Source organism: Puma concolor, chromosome A1 (assembly GCF_028749965.1).
Source record: "Puma concolor isolate L17-30 chromosome A1, mPumCon1.1.hap2, whole genome shotgun sequence".
Lineage (NCBI taxonomy): Eukaryota > Metazoa > Chordata > Mammalia > Carnivora > Felidae > Puma > Puma concolor.
Window position 1 is genome coordinate 17724123 of NC_141667.1, and position 15801 is coordinate 17739923.

The window sequence follows — 15801 nt, forward strand, 5'->3', positions numbered from 1 at the left end:
TTTGTCTTTTTTTGAGATTTAATAGATGAACTCTGCAAGCTACAATTGTCCTTTCCAAAAGGTTGCCTCTAGGTTTTCCTCACTTAGACATTAAGACAAATTACAACACTAAGAACAAATCTATTCAATTCTTTGGTAATTTGCTGGATGATCAGAATTTTTATGAAAATATTTTTTGGCTGTCCCTTTAAAATGTCGCCAGAATCTCACCATTTCTCACAACCTCAATTACTATGCAAGGCATGGTCCATACCTCCATCAACGGTTCCTGGGATTATTTCTGTAGGTTTGTAACTGGTCTATTTCTATCCTTACTTCCTAGTCATTATTCTCAGAACACCACAGTATCCCAGCTTTACAAGGATAGAGGTAATTTAGATCTAAAGTCACCCTGGACTTTCCCATACCATGATCTAATTCGAGTCCTTGGACTGACTGGCCTATTGGGCTTTCCAAGAAGGGCCCTTTCTCTGCACCTTTGACTTCATTTCTGGCTGGGAACCCTTTCATTAGTGCACTCAACCGACTGGATTCCTTGCAGCTGCTGCCCAATCTTTCTGGAACAAGCTTCACTCAGACACTACATGGTTCATTTCCTGCTTCATTCAAGAGTCTGCTGAAATTTCATCCTGTCAGAGAAACGTTTTTTGACCACCTCATTATAAGAGCCACCACGTGCAGTAATGACTTGTATCCCTGTACCCTGCTTTACGCTTTTCAAGCTTGAATTTATAGCTGCTGTCAGTGATTTTGCATTTATCATCTGTCTTTCCCAACTAAGTGGAAGCTGCTTCAGTTCAGGGATTGGATCTGTTTTGTTTACTGCTTTATACCCAGAATCCAGAGTGGGCTCTCAGATTTAGTGACTTCCCCATCAGTACCTGTTGAATGAAGGAGTGAACGTTAGTTATGGACACTGAACTTTATTTAAATGACAAATTTTATGCCAGCAAAATGGACAATTACTCATCCACTGCAGGAAGAAAAATGTACTTTTTATACTTGGAGATACACATTTCAGACTGGTTTTCTTTATTATGTAAATCAATTTTAATAACGTTATATCATAATTTCATAAATCCTTTTTAATCTCCTTAAGAAAGAGAAGTCTCAAAAAATTAAATCAAAAAATGCAACAAAATAAAATTGTTCAAAAATTTGACTCTTTTTATGACTCTTTCATAAGCTAAAAAGGGAAAAGGTCTGTTCTTACTGCTTTAGTGAGGATGTATAATAGGTAAATATTTACGAAAATTGATTTATATAACTAAATATTTACTTTCAAAGATCAAGCCATTTTGATGTAATGTAAAGACTATACTTAGCCATGTTTTCAATTGTGTTAAAAAGTAACACACATTTTCCCAGGTTGACACTTAGACATCAATGTTTTATTGGCACAGATGATAAATATGTATAAATAAAAATATATAAAATGTGTATAAATATAAAATATAGGTATAACTTTAAATATACATGCGTATATAGATTTTAAATATATAGCATACACAATATTGACTCTTCTGTACCTCAATTTTACTTTGTAAATTTACTTATTTTCATACATACATTTTATTAACTGTTGATGTAAAATATTTTCTATTATTTTCTTTATTACTAAGAGAATTCATATTTGCTCCATTTAAATTAACGTTTGTAAGTCATTTAAGTATAGTGCTTTTTGAGAAAAAATAAGTGATAAGACTTTTCATTGACTTTCTACTGAATAGAAAAGAGAAAAATGAGCAAAGCAAGAAGAAACAATAAAGGAGTAAAGTTGATAAGAATGTGACACAGTTTTTAAGAGTACTTTGAAAATTAAACATAAATGTATAATTGTGCTGCATGAGGTCATGTGGTTAAATTAATTTGTAGAAAAGGTACAGTTTATGTGCAATAGTGGAAATAAAAAGTGATAAATAATCTATATGAAAATTGTGTTTATTTTCAATATTGTTTTTATTGTCATATATGTCATTTCTTTGTTAAAATTCAGAGTTCCTGAGCAAATCTGGAAACATCAACCTCATTCATGGGAATGACTGCAAATATACTTCTTGTAGGTTAAAATAATTTCAGTTATTAAATGTATATGATATACTGCAGTTTGGGTTGAATACAAAATGCTTTGTAGCAGAGGAGAAAACAGTACTAAATTAAATGAGTGTCACTGTTTTTCCTACACTCCATTCTTAAAAATTCCTATAATTTGCTTCACTGATATGGAACCAATCTACACGTCCTAAATACAATTGTGATTTTCCTTTCTCACATTTCCATAACCCTTCTTCAAGCCACTCCCCAACAAAACACAGATTATAACCGGTCTAATATTGACAATTGTACTCTCCCCTTCTGCGATTCTCCTCTGTATTAATCCCTTTTATTATTATTATTATTATTTTGATAGAGAGAGATAGAGAGAGATGGAGAGCATGCTCTTGAGCAGGGAAGGGCAGAGAGAGAGAAAAGAGAGAATCCCAAGCAGGCTCCGTGCTGTTAGCATGGAGCCCAGCACGTGGTGAAATTGTGACCTGAGCAGAAACCAAGAATCAGTTGCTTAACCAACTGAGCCACCCAGGCGCCCCTAACCTATTTAACATTACTCAGTGGCTTCCCATCCGAGTCCGCCTTTCCTTCCCTCTCCCACCCTTTCTCCTTCTCCCTCTCCTTTCATCTTTCCCTCTCATTCTCCCTCCCCTTCCTCCTCTCTATCTCTCATTAATCCTTCTTTTCAGTTACCTCCTTAAAACCTCCTCAAGGCCAGCATTACCCTTGTTCATTTCTTCCATTCCTCAGTAGTATAGATTACTGACATAGGGATTCTTCCACTGTGATATAAACCTTTACCAGCAATGTGTGAATTAGATATTTATTTAGACGTTTATAGTCTCAGAAAAGTCATGAGACGGTAAGACCAAAGCTGGTGGGGTTAGAATTTACCTCTAGATCTTAATTTATTTTTTTTTTATTTTAAATGTTTGTTGTTGTTGTTGTTGTTTTAATTTTGAGAAAGAGAAAGCCAGTGAGAGGGGAGGGGCAGAGAGGAACGGAGAGAAAGAATCCCAAGCAGGCTCCCTGCTGTTAGTGCAGAACCCACTATGAGGCTCGAAGTCACAAACCATAAGATCATGACCTGAACCAAAATCAAGAGTCAGACACTTAACCAACTGAGCCACCCAGGAGCCCCTAGATCTTATTTTAATTAATATATTTGTTTAAGTTTGTAACAATTAAAAATCAAATTACAATTAAATTCTTGTAAGAATTTTTTAATAAATAAATTCATGGACCTGTTTCAACAAAAAATATATATCTGTTGATTTTCAGAATACAAATACCTGAGGAAGTGAATACTTCAGAGCCGTTTGGTCTTTTTTAAATTTAATATACTGCTCATTTAAGGAAATTAAAATTTCTGTCATTTTCAACTTTTAGTCATTTTGTGATTTAATTATTATTAATTAATTATTATTATTAATAATAAATTATATATATAAATTACAATATAATAAATAATTAATAATAAATTAATTATTATTAATTAATCAACTGTTCAAAACCTTGTCTATGTACCTTTTTCAATTTGATGACTCCTTCTTGTGTATCCTCATCTGTGACGATGTCAAACAAATTTCCCCCATCTCCTGGAACAATATTGTATTCAATTTCTGCATTTTGTCCAAAATCAGGATCCACAGCTCTTATTCGTCCAATGGCTGAGCCGATAGGAGAAGACTCGGGAACTTTCAGATGGAAAATACCTGATAAGACATGTATAATTCATGCCATCAGTGGAGTTAGTTAAGTGTATAGTTAGATGACTAGGCTTGAGAAATATACTATATCTAAAGTAAATCACATTTAGAACATAATAGTGCCAAATCGAAAAGGAATTTGCTGTCAAGTTAAGAATTATGAGTAGGAGTAATAACTTCACTTTTCACTTCCATAGGTCCTGCTCTAGAATTTTAATTGGGAATTATAACTAGTAAAGTGTGTTCAATTTAAATTAGCGTGAGGAAGTATTTTAAATACTAACAGCCTCAAAGTGTACCTAATAATAAATGGAAGGGCAGGAACATCCATGTAATTAAATGGTACCAATAGGGTAGAATCCGGGACACAAGACAGAGATAAAATAAAGATAGATGACAGATTGATAGATATTTATAGAAAGTTAAGGTTATATTTTCTAATATATATATAAATATTTTATATTTTTCTTATATATTCCATAGAGAGTATGTACTCAGTAAGTGTAAATCATTAAGCTAAAAAAAACCTGTAAGATAGTTGACCAAAATTTTAATCTATGATGGATTTAAGTATATTATATTAATTGACTAATATTCAATTTGTGTTTAGTATCTAGTAAATTTTTCCTGGGTATACTACAAGCTACTTTTATACACATATAAGATTAGGATATCAAGTTCATTCTGCTCCATTATTTATTTATTTTTTTTTTTTAGCATTTAAAAAAAAAAAAAAAAAAAGAAATGTTTATTTTCACCACCAGGTGGAGCACGTACATTACTATGAATTTGATACTGAGTCAGAAAAACCTAGAAAAATTTCTATCTATATAAAATATACCAGAATCAGGAAAATTTGGAATATCCTCTAAAAATGAAAATATATACATTGCTTAAAGGAGTTTTAGAAATTGTGTATGGCATAACATGAAAAAGATATAGGCTATTTTACTGACTTGTCATCAAAATCAATATTAAATGATTAAATGACAGTCTATTTATATTAAAATAAGGAAAGGAAGAGTGTGGAAGGAAATAAAAGTGCAAAAACAAAACCGAACTCAAAATACAAAATTTGATTTTTATATCTTCTTTCCAGTTTTAATTTCTATTAATGTACTTTGGATTGTACCTTCTCATGGCTAAAGCAACCACCGTAATTCACTCGTTTAGAACTTCTAGTTACATTCATAGAAATTAAGGTAGGAAGACCTTTAATATGTTTATTGAATGGTGAAGTTCATTCATCAAATTGCATTACAATATTTTGGTTATAGGCTTCAAGAAATATGAGGAAAAAATGCTCAATCACACCTTGTGGACATTTTGCTAAATATTTTCCATTTTATTCCCAATTACTTTGTTTTTCTCTTATAGTTCTTTCACAGTTTCAAAATGGGGTAATTTCATTAGCCCTGGTAGCATTAAATCTTTCAACTACCGCTCACCGCCCCCCCAACATAGATATCTACCACTTGCACAAATACTGCTAAAATTAGCCTTGTTTACATTCAATGGACATTACCTCATCCAAAAATATAATTAATATTAAAAGATCTAAATATTTACCTAAATTTGGCTGATTTCATGTAAAACAGAGTGTAGATTTTTACAGCAGTCTGAAAATAGTTGTTCAATTAATTTGATAATTAATTAACAGTATACCTGCCTTCAAAGGGGAGTATGTCAAATCTTTCTAAAAGAACACATTTAAAAGTTAATAAACAAATCAGAACATAGGAAGTAATAACAATAATGCAAGTGGTAATAATGGAGTGTTACATAGGCATTAGGAAAGGATTTTGATTAAATAAGTCATATCACATGATCAAGCTGGCAACTTTTCATAGGCTACGACTATGTTTCATTAGGTTTTATTCCCTAAACACTTCACGCAGTGGCTGTCATAGAGATGCTCAAAGTTTGCAGGATTTAAAGTAGCTTTGGACTGGAGGCTACCAGAGCAAAGAGGAAGAATAAAGTCACAGGTTGCAATGTATACACATTGTCTAAGAAAAAGGTAACAACAGGTATCCAAGTGAAATTGAGTTCAAATAGCCATGATCACATAAGCAGGACCTAATGTGACTTTTACAGCCTACTTTTCTAGAGTGTTAAGTGCTTCACAATAGCCTAAACACTGATCGTATGGAAGCACTTCTGAGCTACTAGCAAATATAAGGATGCCTGACTTCTTGTTTAACATGGCTGGAAAGCCTACAACAGTTATTTAAACTTGTACTAAACTTCTCATATATGTGATTCTTTTTATTTTCTTTTTTTCTTCCTTTCTTAATATCTGTTAAGTAGAAGTATCACTTGTCAGAAACACGTCCACCACTTTTGCCTTTTGGGTGATTGTGATAAAGAACCTGAAGAAACACCAAAAGCCTTGACGCTCTACTACACTTAGTCATAGTTCAATGTCATGGTATATCAATAAGTGTTAAGAAAGGTGTTGAATTTTTTTCCTGATAAAATAGAGTAATGGAAGTATGCTGAATAATGTACTGTACATCCTTCTTTCACATGATATTTAGTTAGGAAATGACCAAAAAAGTTATCAAAGACACAGCTGACAGACAGAGATTTGAGTGAAGGAGGCAGCTGCTGAGGGTCATGGATTTCAAACCTCAAACATGGCCAGCAGTGCAAGGTGATGATGGTGGTGTGGACTGAGGTAGGGGGAGGTTGGATGGGATCTTTAGAAAAATATGGACATCTAACTTAAAGTATGTATAATTTTTCTGCTTACTCTATCTAATCCATTCAATAGGAACAAATTCAGATTACATATTTGCTTTATGAGTTAGATTTCATTTGAACGATTAAAAGCAAAATTAAAAGAATCAAAAATCAAGGGAAATAATCTAGTCTGGCATCATCATTAAGAGATTATGGTTAGCGGAGGTAAAAAAAAAAAAAAAAAAAAAAAAAAATTAGCCAGAATTGAGACCCTCCAATTTAAGAAGAATTTTTAGATATCTGAAGGACATCGGATAATGCAGACTTTAAATGAGAGTTCCCCTTTTCAAGACAATATGCTGAGATATGAGTTTTGTGTTTTATAAAAGGAAATTTATGAAGCCACTAACAATAAATGTGAAGATGGCTATTCCTTGTAGTATTATGTCAATAGTAAGTTAAATAGCAGTTTCTTGGGGCGCCTGGGTGGCGCAGTCGGTTGGGCGTCCGACTTCAGCCAGGTCACGATCTCGCTGTCCGTGAGTTCGAGCCCCGCGTCAGGCTCTGGGCTGATGGCTCAGAGCCTGGAGCCTGTTTCCGATTCTGTGTCTCCCTCTCTCTCTGCCCCTCCCCTGTTCATGCTCTGTCTCTCTCTGTCCCAAAAATAAATAAAAACGTTGAAAAAAAATTAAAAAAAAAAAATAAATAGCAGTTTCTTAAAAAGTGGTATGCTTAAAAAGCATAGGGGCGCCTGGGTGGCGCAGTCGGTTAAGCGTCAGACTTCAGCCAGGTCACGATCTCATGGTCTGTGAGTTCGAGCCCCGCGTCAGGCTCTGGGCTGATGGCTCAGAGCCTGGAGCCTGTTTCTGATTCTGTGTCTCCCTCTCTCTCTGACCCTCCCCTGTTCATGCTCTGTCTCTCTCTGTCTCAAAAAATAAATAAACGTTGAAAAAAAAATTAAAAAAAAAAAGTGGTCAGCATATAGCATGCCTATAAATTTTATAATTATCTGATGGCACTGGAAAACTTGTAATAAACTGAAATGCCAGCATTCTCCAAAAAAACCTGACTCAAAAGCACTCACCAACATGTCCCACCAAAATTAAGATATAATAAAAGTGAAAACAGTGATTTACCATGTACATCTTTTTTGTGTATTGAGATTTTAGTGTACATAAAACACAAATGTACAGAGCACTGAATTTCCTGTTCTTTGAGATAGCACATTTTAGTAGGGTGGAAGACATATTCATTAAGCCAAGCATTTCCAAATAAAATACTGTAGTTAGAAATAAAGTCTCCAGAATATGGAACAAATCAGAGAAACTATGCATTAGTCATGTCATATTTTTTTAGGCTCTGTCGGTTTATTTCCAGTGACTTGACATTTTATCATTTCTAGAAACTCGACAGCAAATAAAGCTGGGGTCATTCAGATTAATTCAAAACTGAAGTAATCTTCAGCTGTGCCAAAGTTGGATCGCTTGTGATGTACTGTGTCATTACAGTTCCATCAACTTCTGCGTGTCCTACTTTTGACGCATATGAAACATCTTAATGGCACTACCTGTACAAGACAGATTAAGAAATAAAACAGGTGACAAGAAATTGTTCAGAGTCAATAAGAATATATGCTTACATACTCATCAAATATACATGCTATGCTTAAAAGAAAAAAAAAAGTTCTCATGGAAAACGAGAAAACTGCATGTAGTGAACTAAGATGGAATTATAGTGATCAAATTCTAAAACTTCTTACAGATAATGCTCCCTCTTAATTCCAAAGGTAAAAGTATCTATTACTCAGTTATAGGCTAAATGAGTATCTTCTCAGGAACTTTGTTGTTTCAAAAAATGTACTTGGGGTCCCTGGGTGGCTCAGTTAGTTAAGAGTCCGACTTCGACTCAGGTCATGATTTCATGGTTCCTGGGTTTGAGCCCCGCGTTGGGCTCTGTGCTGACAGCTCAGAGCCTGGAGCCTGCTTCGGATTCTATGTCTCCTTCTCTCTCTGTCCCTCCGCAGCTCGTGCTCTGTCTCTGTCTCTGTCTCTGTCTCTCTCTCTCTCAAAAATAAACATTAAAAAATTAAAAAATAAAGTTAAATAAAATTTAAAAAATGTATTTTGATTATTAGGACTCACACTGGTTTTGTGTATGTGTCAGGGAGCATTCAGTGACACCTAAGGAAAAAGGATATACAATAGGCTTTCCTTCTCTGAATTCTTCGGAATATTTCCAAGCATTGATATAAATACCAAAAGAGATACATCTACTTAACAAAACATAAATTAATATGTTTTAAGCTACTCAGAAATAAAAGTTGCAGGACTTGCAAAAATATATTAAGTTAATGAATAATCTATGTAATGTAGTGACAACATTTAGTAACAAAAACAGCAAATATAAAGAAAATAGAACAATCCATTACAAATTCTCTTTTGAAATACATTTTATGTTTATTGTAATAACTAAAATTACTCAAAAATAATATGTAAGAAGTCAATGTTCAGCTGCACAGAAAACTTACTATACTTAGGAATATGAAAACATATTATTTGAGATCTCATAAATAGATGATTGCTTGAAGTGCTACATGTATGTTTAAACTTTTGAAAATAATGTATATTACCATAAAACTGTTGATTCAGTGATTCAATTCAAACATTTAATTGTTCAAATAGTCATCCCACATGTTTGTGTGTATGTGACTTACCATCAAATGACATAGAAATAAATGTTTCTTTCTCAATATTTTATTGTTTTAATTTCATAAGCAAAGATAATAATAGCACACAAAATGATTTCACCTTATCTAAAGAAAAGAAAAAGGAAATGGAAGCAAACAATATTTCTGTATGAGGATAAAGGACTATGTACCTGTTATACCTTCTTATTAGCCCTGTGACCTGGTGTAAAATATTTAATCCTTCTTTTCCTGATCTATAAAATTGGAATAATAATAATGGTGATGATGATGAGATCGTGATGTCACTCATACAATAGTGAAACTCCTAAGTAATAACTATTATTACTAGTTGCTTTCCAAATAGTAATTCTCTAGATAACTCCATATCTATATTGTACTATTTTCCTGTAGAAGTTGCAGTAGTCAACTTGAAACTGCCTATAGAGATATGGAGATGACAGAAAGGGAGGTGTTAACAGAGTTCTGAAAAGCCATTCTAATTTTAGCTGAAACCCTTTCCCCATATCTTCAAAACTGAAGGATTCAAGAGTAAAAATATCTTGGTGGTTGAAGAATGTTTTATGCCCTCTATTTCCTCAAAAGCCTGAAGCTGTATTTTCAATAAGCACAAATTAAAGTAACGGAAATATAGTCCGCAAGAAAAAACCATCCTGATACCAAAGTTGGATTCCAATTAGATTTTAGTCAAGCATACTAAGCATACAGTAAGTGGAAGCTCTCAGTAGTGACAGAGACATTCAGTCCTGCTCATTCTTAGGATGGGTCTGGGATGAACAAATTTTTGCAAGTGTCAAGTATCTGGAATCAAGAACTTTACTGTATTGGCCAAATTACTTCATCTTTTTACAAAAGTTATAATTGCCTAGTCTAGACTTTCATTAGTTATACCCATGAGTATGAATTGCCATAGACCCAATATACAATATATTAATGGATTTATAAGTTTTATGAAATGTTATCAATTCTATTTAATAATAGAAATATTTCTTTTCTCAGAGATATGAGAAATTCATTCCAAACTTTCTAGCTCTGAGCAGCCATACACAGCACAAAAATTTAGGGCTAATTATTGAATTGTCCCTTCTAAATTTCCTTTGGGTGGTAGATTAGTTAAGTCGTCCAGTAACTCGGATTTTTGATGAATCAACTGCAACATTTAGTAGCTTCCTCAATGGAATGATAAAGAAACAACAAATAAAACAAATAATACAGAACAAACTATGTTTATCCTAATGGCATTAATGACCTGGTTGGGGAGGTAGATACGAATTAAACAATTATACAAATGAAGTAAAATTGCTAAGTAACATCAGTGCTTTAAGGGAAAGTTATGCAATTCTGTTCACTTTTTCTGACGTTTAAGCTAAGAACCTGAGCAAGTCAACTGGCTGATGTTGGATTTGTGAGGTAAGCTATTAGAAAACATTCCAAATAGTAGAAATTATATGACACAGCCAATAATTATCATAATCTTCTGCCCTTCTATTTTGCTTGTTCAGTTACTACCACTATGGCTTATTTATATAACATATACTGATAGAGAGACAGTAAACATCAATTTTAATATCAAATATAAATAACTTTACCTTTAGTTAATATCAATATATTGATCTCTCTACACCCACTAATTCATTATCATTTTTCTGTTGATCTTTTTCCTCATTCGACTAAAACATGTTTTGTTGTTTCATTATCATATTAACCTATGGCCTATATATCTTGTCCATGTTGTTGCTGCAGTCTGGTCAAACTCAACCCTTGATAATGATAATTACCCTCTTTCTCAAGAAGGAGGTGCGACTGACTGAGGAAAACCAAAAAGAAGCAGTCAGCTAGATATCATTATAAATTTTCATCACTAACCTCAAATGCACTTTCCAGATTGGCTGTAAAGCATACAGATTTGCAAAGGTAACTTACCACCATTTGCTATGACCTCTATTTTACACTGATTTATTCTCCACAAATCTTTACTACCGACTTTTTTTTTTTACCTTTTTTTTAACTTTTTTCCTACAGGTTATCCTCAACTTATAATGGGGTTTTGTCCCAATGAACCCATCATAAACTGAAAACATCGTAAGTTGAAAAGGCATTTAATACACCTAACCTACTGAACATCATCGCTTAGTCTCTCCTACCTCAAACATGCTCAGAACACTGACAGTAGACTACATTTGGGCCACATCACCTAACCGAAAGCCTATTTTGTAACAAAGTGCTGCCCATGTCACGTAATTTATGAATACTATATTATCAGTTGTTTACCCTCATGATCGCATGACTGACTGGAAGCTGTGGCTCGCTGCCTCTGTTCAGCATCACAGGTGAATATCATACCACATACAGCTAGCCTGGGAAAAGATCACATTTCAAAATTCAAAGTACGGTTCCTACTAAATATATATCGCATTCACACCATTGTAAAGTAAGTTGAACTGACGTGAGTTGAAGACCAACTTAGTTGGTGACCCTGTCTCCTATTTTACAGGGGAAAAAAAAATGAACTCACATCACATAGGAGACAGTTCAGCTTCCTGAACCTTCAAACAATCCCATATCAGTATTACTGCTGGTCTGAAAAGGCATAATATGCATCATTTAATAAAAACATGTTTCCAGGCACCTGAGTGGCTCAGTTAAGCGTTAGACCTCAGCTCAGGTCAAGACCTCATGGTTCCTGAGTTCAAGTACCATGTCAGGCTCTGTGCTGACAGCTCAGAGCCTAGAGCCCACTTAGGATTCTGTGTCTCCCTGTCTTTCTGCCCCACCCCCACTTGTGCTCTACCTCTCTCTCTCAAAAAATAAATTTAAAAAAAACATTAAAAAAAAAACCCAAACGTGTTTCCTTTCTTTGTCTTCCACTGCTCCTTTAGACCTTATTCAGCGAGGGTAAGCTTTCTCTTTTCTTGGATGAGACTATGGTGAATCAATGATGTTTCTGCTCAACTCTAAATAATAGACAGTCCTATGTTCACTTTATCTCACAAATTTTAGATTTGGAAATGAGAAATTCTCAACTTATTAATTATTAATTATTACATCAATCCTTATACAAAATTTAGAGTTCTCTCATCTGCCTCCCTGCCGACAAGGGCACCTGGGCCAGCAACGGATGGGACTTTGGGGATATGAATGGTGTGGCAGGCTTCCCTCTGTCTCATCATCCACTTTGCAAAAGTGTTTTTACCTCATAAGAGGCAACAAAGCTAGTTTTTTGGGGGGGCTGTTTTCACTTGAATAGATAGGTTTTGCTTCTCTGGGATTAAAGGTAATGGCTCTAATGGCTCTTTTGGGAGTTCTTGAGAGCTTCTCCCACTATATACCCAAGACAAAGGCATTGCCTCTGCTTTGATGTGACATTCCCCTTAGGCTCTGGATCTCCAAACAATCCATTTCACACACAGATTCTCACTTCAAGGAAAATCTCTGTGGCAGAACTTAAAATGACTCTGGTTTGGACATTCAGCTTCCACAACTAACCCCTCCTTTTGTTGTCATGTAATTACTCTCCCAGACAAAGCCTTATTCCAGTATCTGCTCTTTCTGAAGATACTTTCACGTCCCTAAGCATAAGGCAAGCCTCAGACCCTCGATTTTGCCCATTTTCTGAAATAATATGGGAAAATATACTGGATTTTATCATTGGCTCTTCATGAAGGAAGGCGCCCCTCACAAGACCTGAGAGGCAAGGGAAGGGTAGCTCCACTCTTATTTTCATTAGATGGAAACTGCGCGGGGTTTTATGCAAAGAAATCCTCAGTACAAAATTCTCCCTCCACTCCACACTCTATAGTATTTTAAAAGCACAACAATAGCCTCGCTGTGATTGAGGGCTTCAAGAATCTTAAATGCATCCTGACTTTCTATTGTAAATTCTGTATTTTGTTTCTGGGACCATACTTGGTCATGTGGTATCCATTGTAGCTTAGCTCCCAGTGGAAACTTCAATATCAGCCTCTTATATCAGTAAGCGTTCTTTCACCCTTCTATCCAATTTCAACTGAGGTGTCCCCCTGCCTCTTCTTATTAAACCCCAATAATTCATTGATATCACTGACATTTTAGCTCCTAAAATCATTTGAACGTAGCCACATATTCCCATTTTTCACAACTGCCATCAGTACCACCATCACAGATTAACTGACTCACACTACTCGTCTTGTGTCACTCCAGTTATCTAACTGGCTTTCTTATGACTATTCTGCCTGCCATCCCCCACGTGCACTCTATTTTCTGTGCTGCACTGCATGAATAGGATCATTTATATCACTTTTATCTAGAAACTCCATTTCTTTTATCATTGAGAAGACTGTTGCAAGGACATATATGAACTTCTAGAAAATCTATGAGTGTCAATATGACGGAAAGAGAGAACTTTTTAAAAAGAGATACTCTAAGTAGAATAGACCACATCATCTCCATCGCCAGCATCATCATCACCATCGTCACTATCAAAGGAATTATTTGTATAGTGATTCCTATTCTCAGGTACTTTTCTAAGCACTTTCCCATTATAACTAATTTTATCCTCATATTAAGAGTATGAGATAGGGGCGCCTGGGTGGCGCAGTCGGTTAAGCCTCCGACTTCAGCCAGGTCACGATCTCGCGGTCCGGGAGTTCGAGCCCCGCGTCAGGCTCTGGGCTGATGGCTCAGAGCCTGGAGCCTGTTTCCGATTCTGTGTCTCCCTCTCTCTCTGCCCCTCCCCCGTTCATGCTCTGTCTCACTCTGTCCCAAAAATAAATAAACGTTGAAAAAAAAATTAAAAAAAAAAAAAAAAAGAGTATGAGACAGATACTATTATGATGATTCCCAGTCAGTGACGTTCTAGTAAATGTTTGACAATTGGATCAAAGTAGGGAGGGAGAACAGATATGGGTAAGCTCAAATTTTTCAGTGTTTCTCAGTTTCTGGGGTGAAAGAACTCCCAGCATCCCTGCTTTCAAGCCAATGTGACATCACTGAATAGAGATGGGAGGTGTGCACAATTGGCTTGAAGATCAGTAGAGCCAGCTCCAGCATACCACTCTACCAATGAAGAAATTGAGGTACATGAGATGAACCAATCAAGTGGCATCTCTGATCTAAACTTCACCTGATTTTACTGCCTGAATGTCATTCAAACAGAGACAATATTGGATTAACAAATAAATTCTTTTAAAATGCAAATAATTCAAATTATTCTTAATTTCAGGAAGACTGATGAATGCAAATCCCAATTAAGGGTCAATTGGAGTTGGATAGACTTAAGGAAAGTTTCCTTTTTCAATGCTTAGAGAGCAAAATCAATGAAGACAGAGAGACAAGAGCATGTATTAGATGTAAGATGGTTCTTAGAAAGGGATGCTGCTCTAAAATTAAAATTACTTTTACTTCCGTACCCAAGAAAGAAAAGGACATTTATTCCATCTCTTTCCGTTCTTCCAATAATCCCTCCCTTATTACATAGCTCCCAGCTTTCCACTACAAAATTTTTCAAGGAGGCATTATGTTTAATACTATAGTTCTGCTAAATTATAGATCCAATTAACACATATCTGTATTTCCTTGCAAAATGAATTGCTCTTTATAACATCATTTTTTTTTCAAGAGATTGCATTGGAAATCCCAACCAAGCTAATTCCAAATGAACTGTGAAACATAATCCATTTGTATTACTTAATGATTGCCAGAATTAAAAGTGCTTCTGATTCTCAAAAATATGTATTTTTAATATATATGATTTATATAACCACTATCCCTATTACATAATAGTAAACATGATGGAGATCTTGGCAAGAGTTCACAACATTTCAAGTGCATCAGTAACTTTCCATTGTTCATTCATTTCTATGGAGTACATTTAATATTCCCTTAAAACCTCCATTAAATATGTAAACCTTGCTCTTGTCTTTGTCTTATGTAATTTCTGTTCCATCTAACAAAATATGGCACATAGATAATTGTCAGCGATATTAGCCACTGATTTCACAAAAATAAGCAACACTAGAATTTTTATTAAAATTATTAATAAATATGACACCTTATTATCTAAGCTTCTGAAAAAATGTTTGGAATCTAAATTCATCTGTGAATATTATTTACTCAAATATTTGATTTCTCGAAAGAATTTTTTTGGAAACATTATGAGAGTAGTCTGGAAAAGAGAAATTTGATAAAGTTTCTTCCTTTATAACATTTTTTTTAGGCAAAACTAATTCTTGCAAAGCATCCAATTCATTGAACTACAAATAGTATTTATGAATATTCATCACATATTCATGCATCATATTTATAGACAATGTTTTAAAATTTTCTGTACGCATGTATTTTATTATTTGAACACTTCTTATGTCTTCCCTATTTTGCTGCTTATGCCTAAATTGTTTCACTGGCCTGCTACTCCTCTTCTTTATATGTATAAATTCTATTCCTGGGGCTCCTGGGTGACTCAGTCGGTTAAGCGACTGACTTCAGCTCAGGTCATGAGCTCACAGTTTTGTGAGTTCAAGCCTCATGCTAACAGCTCAGAGCCTGGAATTGGCTTCGGATTCTTTGTCTCCCTCTCACTCTCTGCCCTGCTCACACTTGCGCTCTCTCTCTCTCTCTCTCTCAAAAATAAATAAACATTTAAAAAATATATTCCTCATTCTTTCAAGGGCAGCTTAA

General features: G+C 34.7%; 1 protein-coding gene across 5 annotated transcripts in view; it reads right to left on the minus strand.

Annotated features, from left to right (window-relative positions):
• The window catches only part of CDH12 (cadherin 12), a 1063313-nt gene that overhangs the window by 57786 nt on the left and 989726 nt on the right, over nt 1-15801 (minus strand). For all 5 annotated transcript variants that reach the window (XM_086676372.1, XM_086676368.1, XM_025924779.2 and 2 more), the window contains one exon: nt 3577-3764. In XM_086676372.1, the coding sequence (XP_086532498.1) occupies nt 3577-3764 (188 nt within the window). The remainder of the gene's footprint in view (nt 1-3576; nt 3765-15801) is intronic.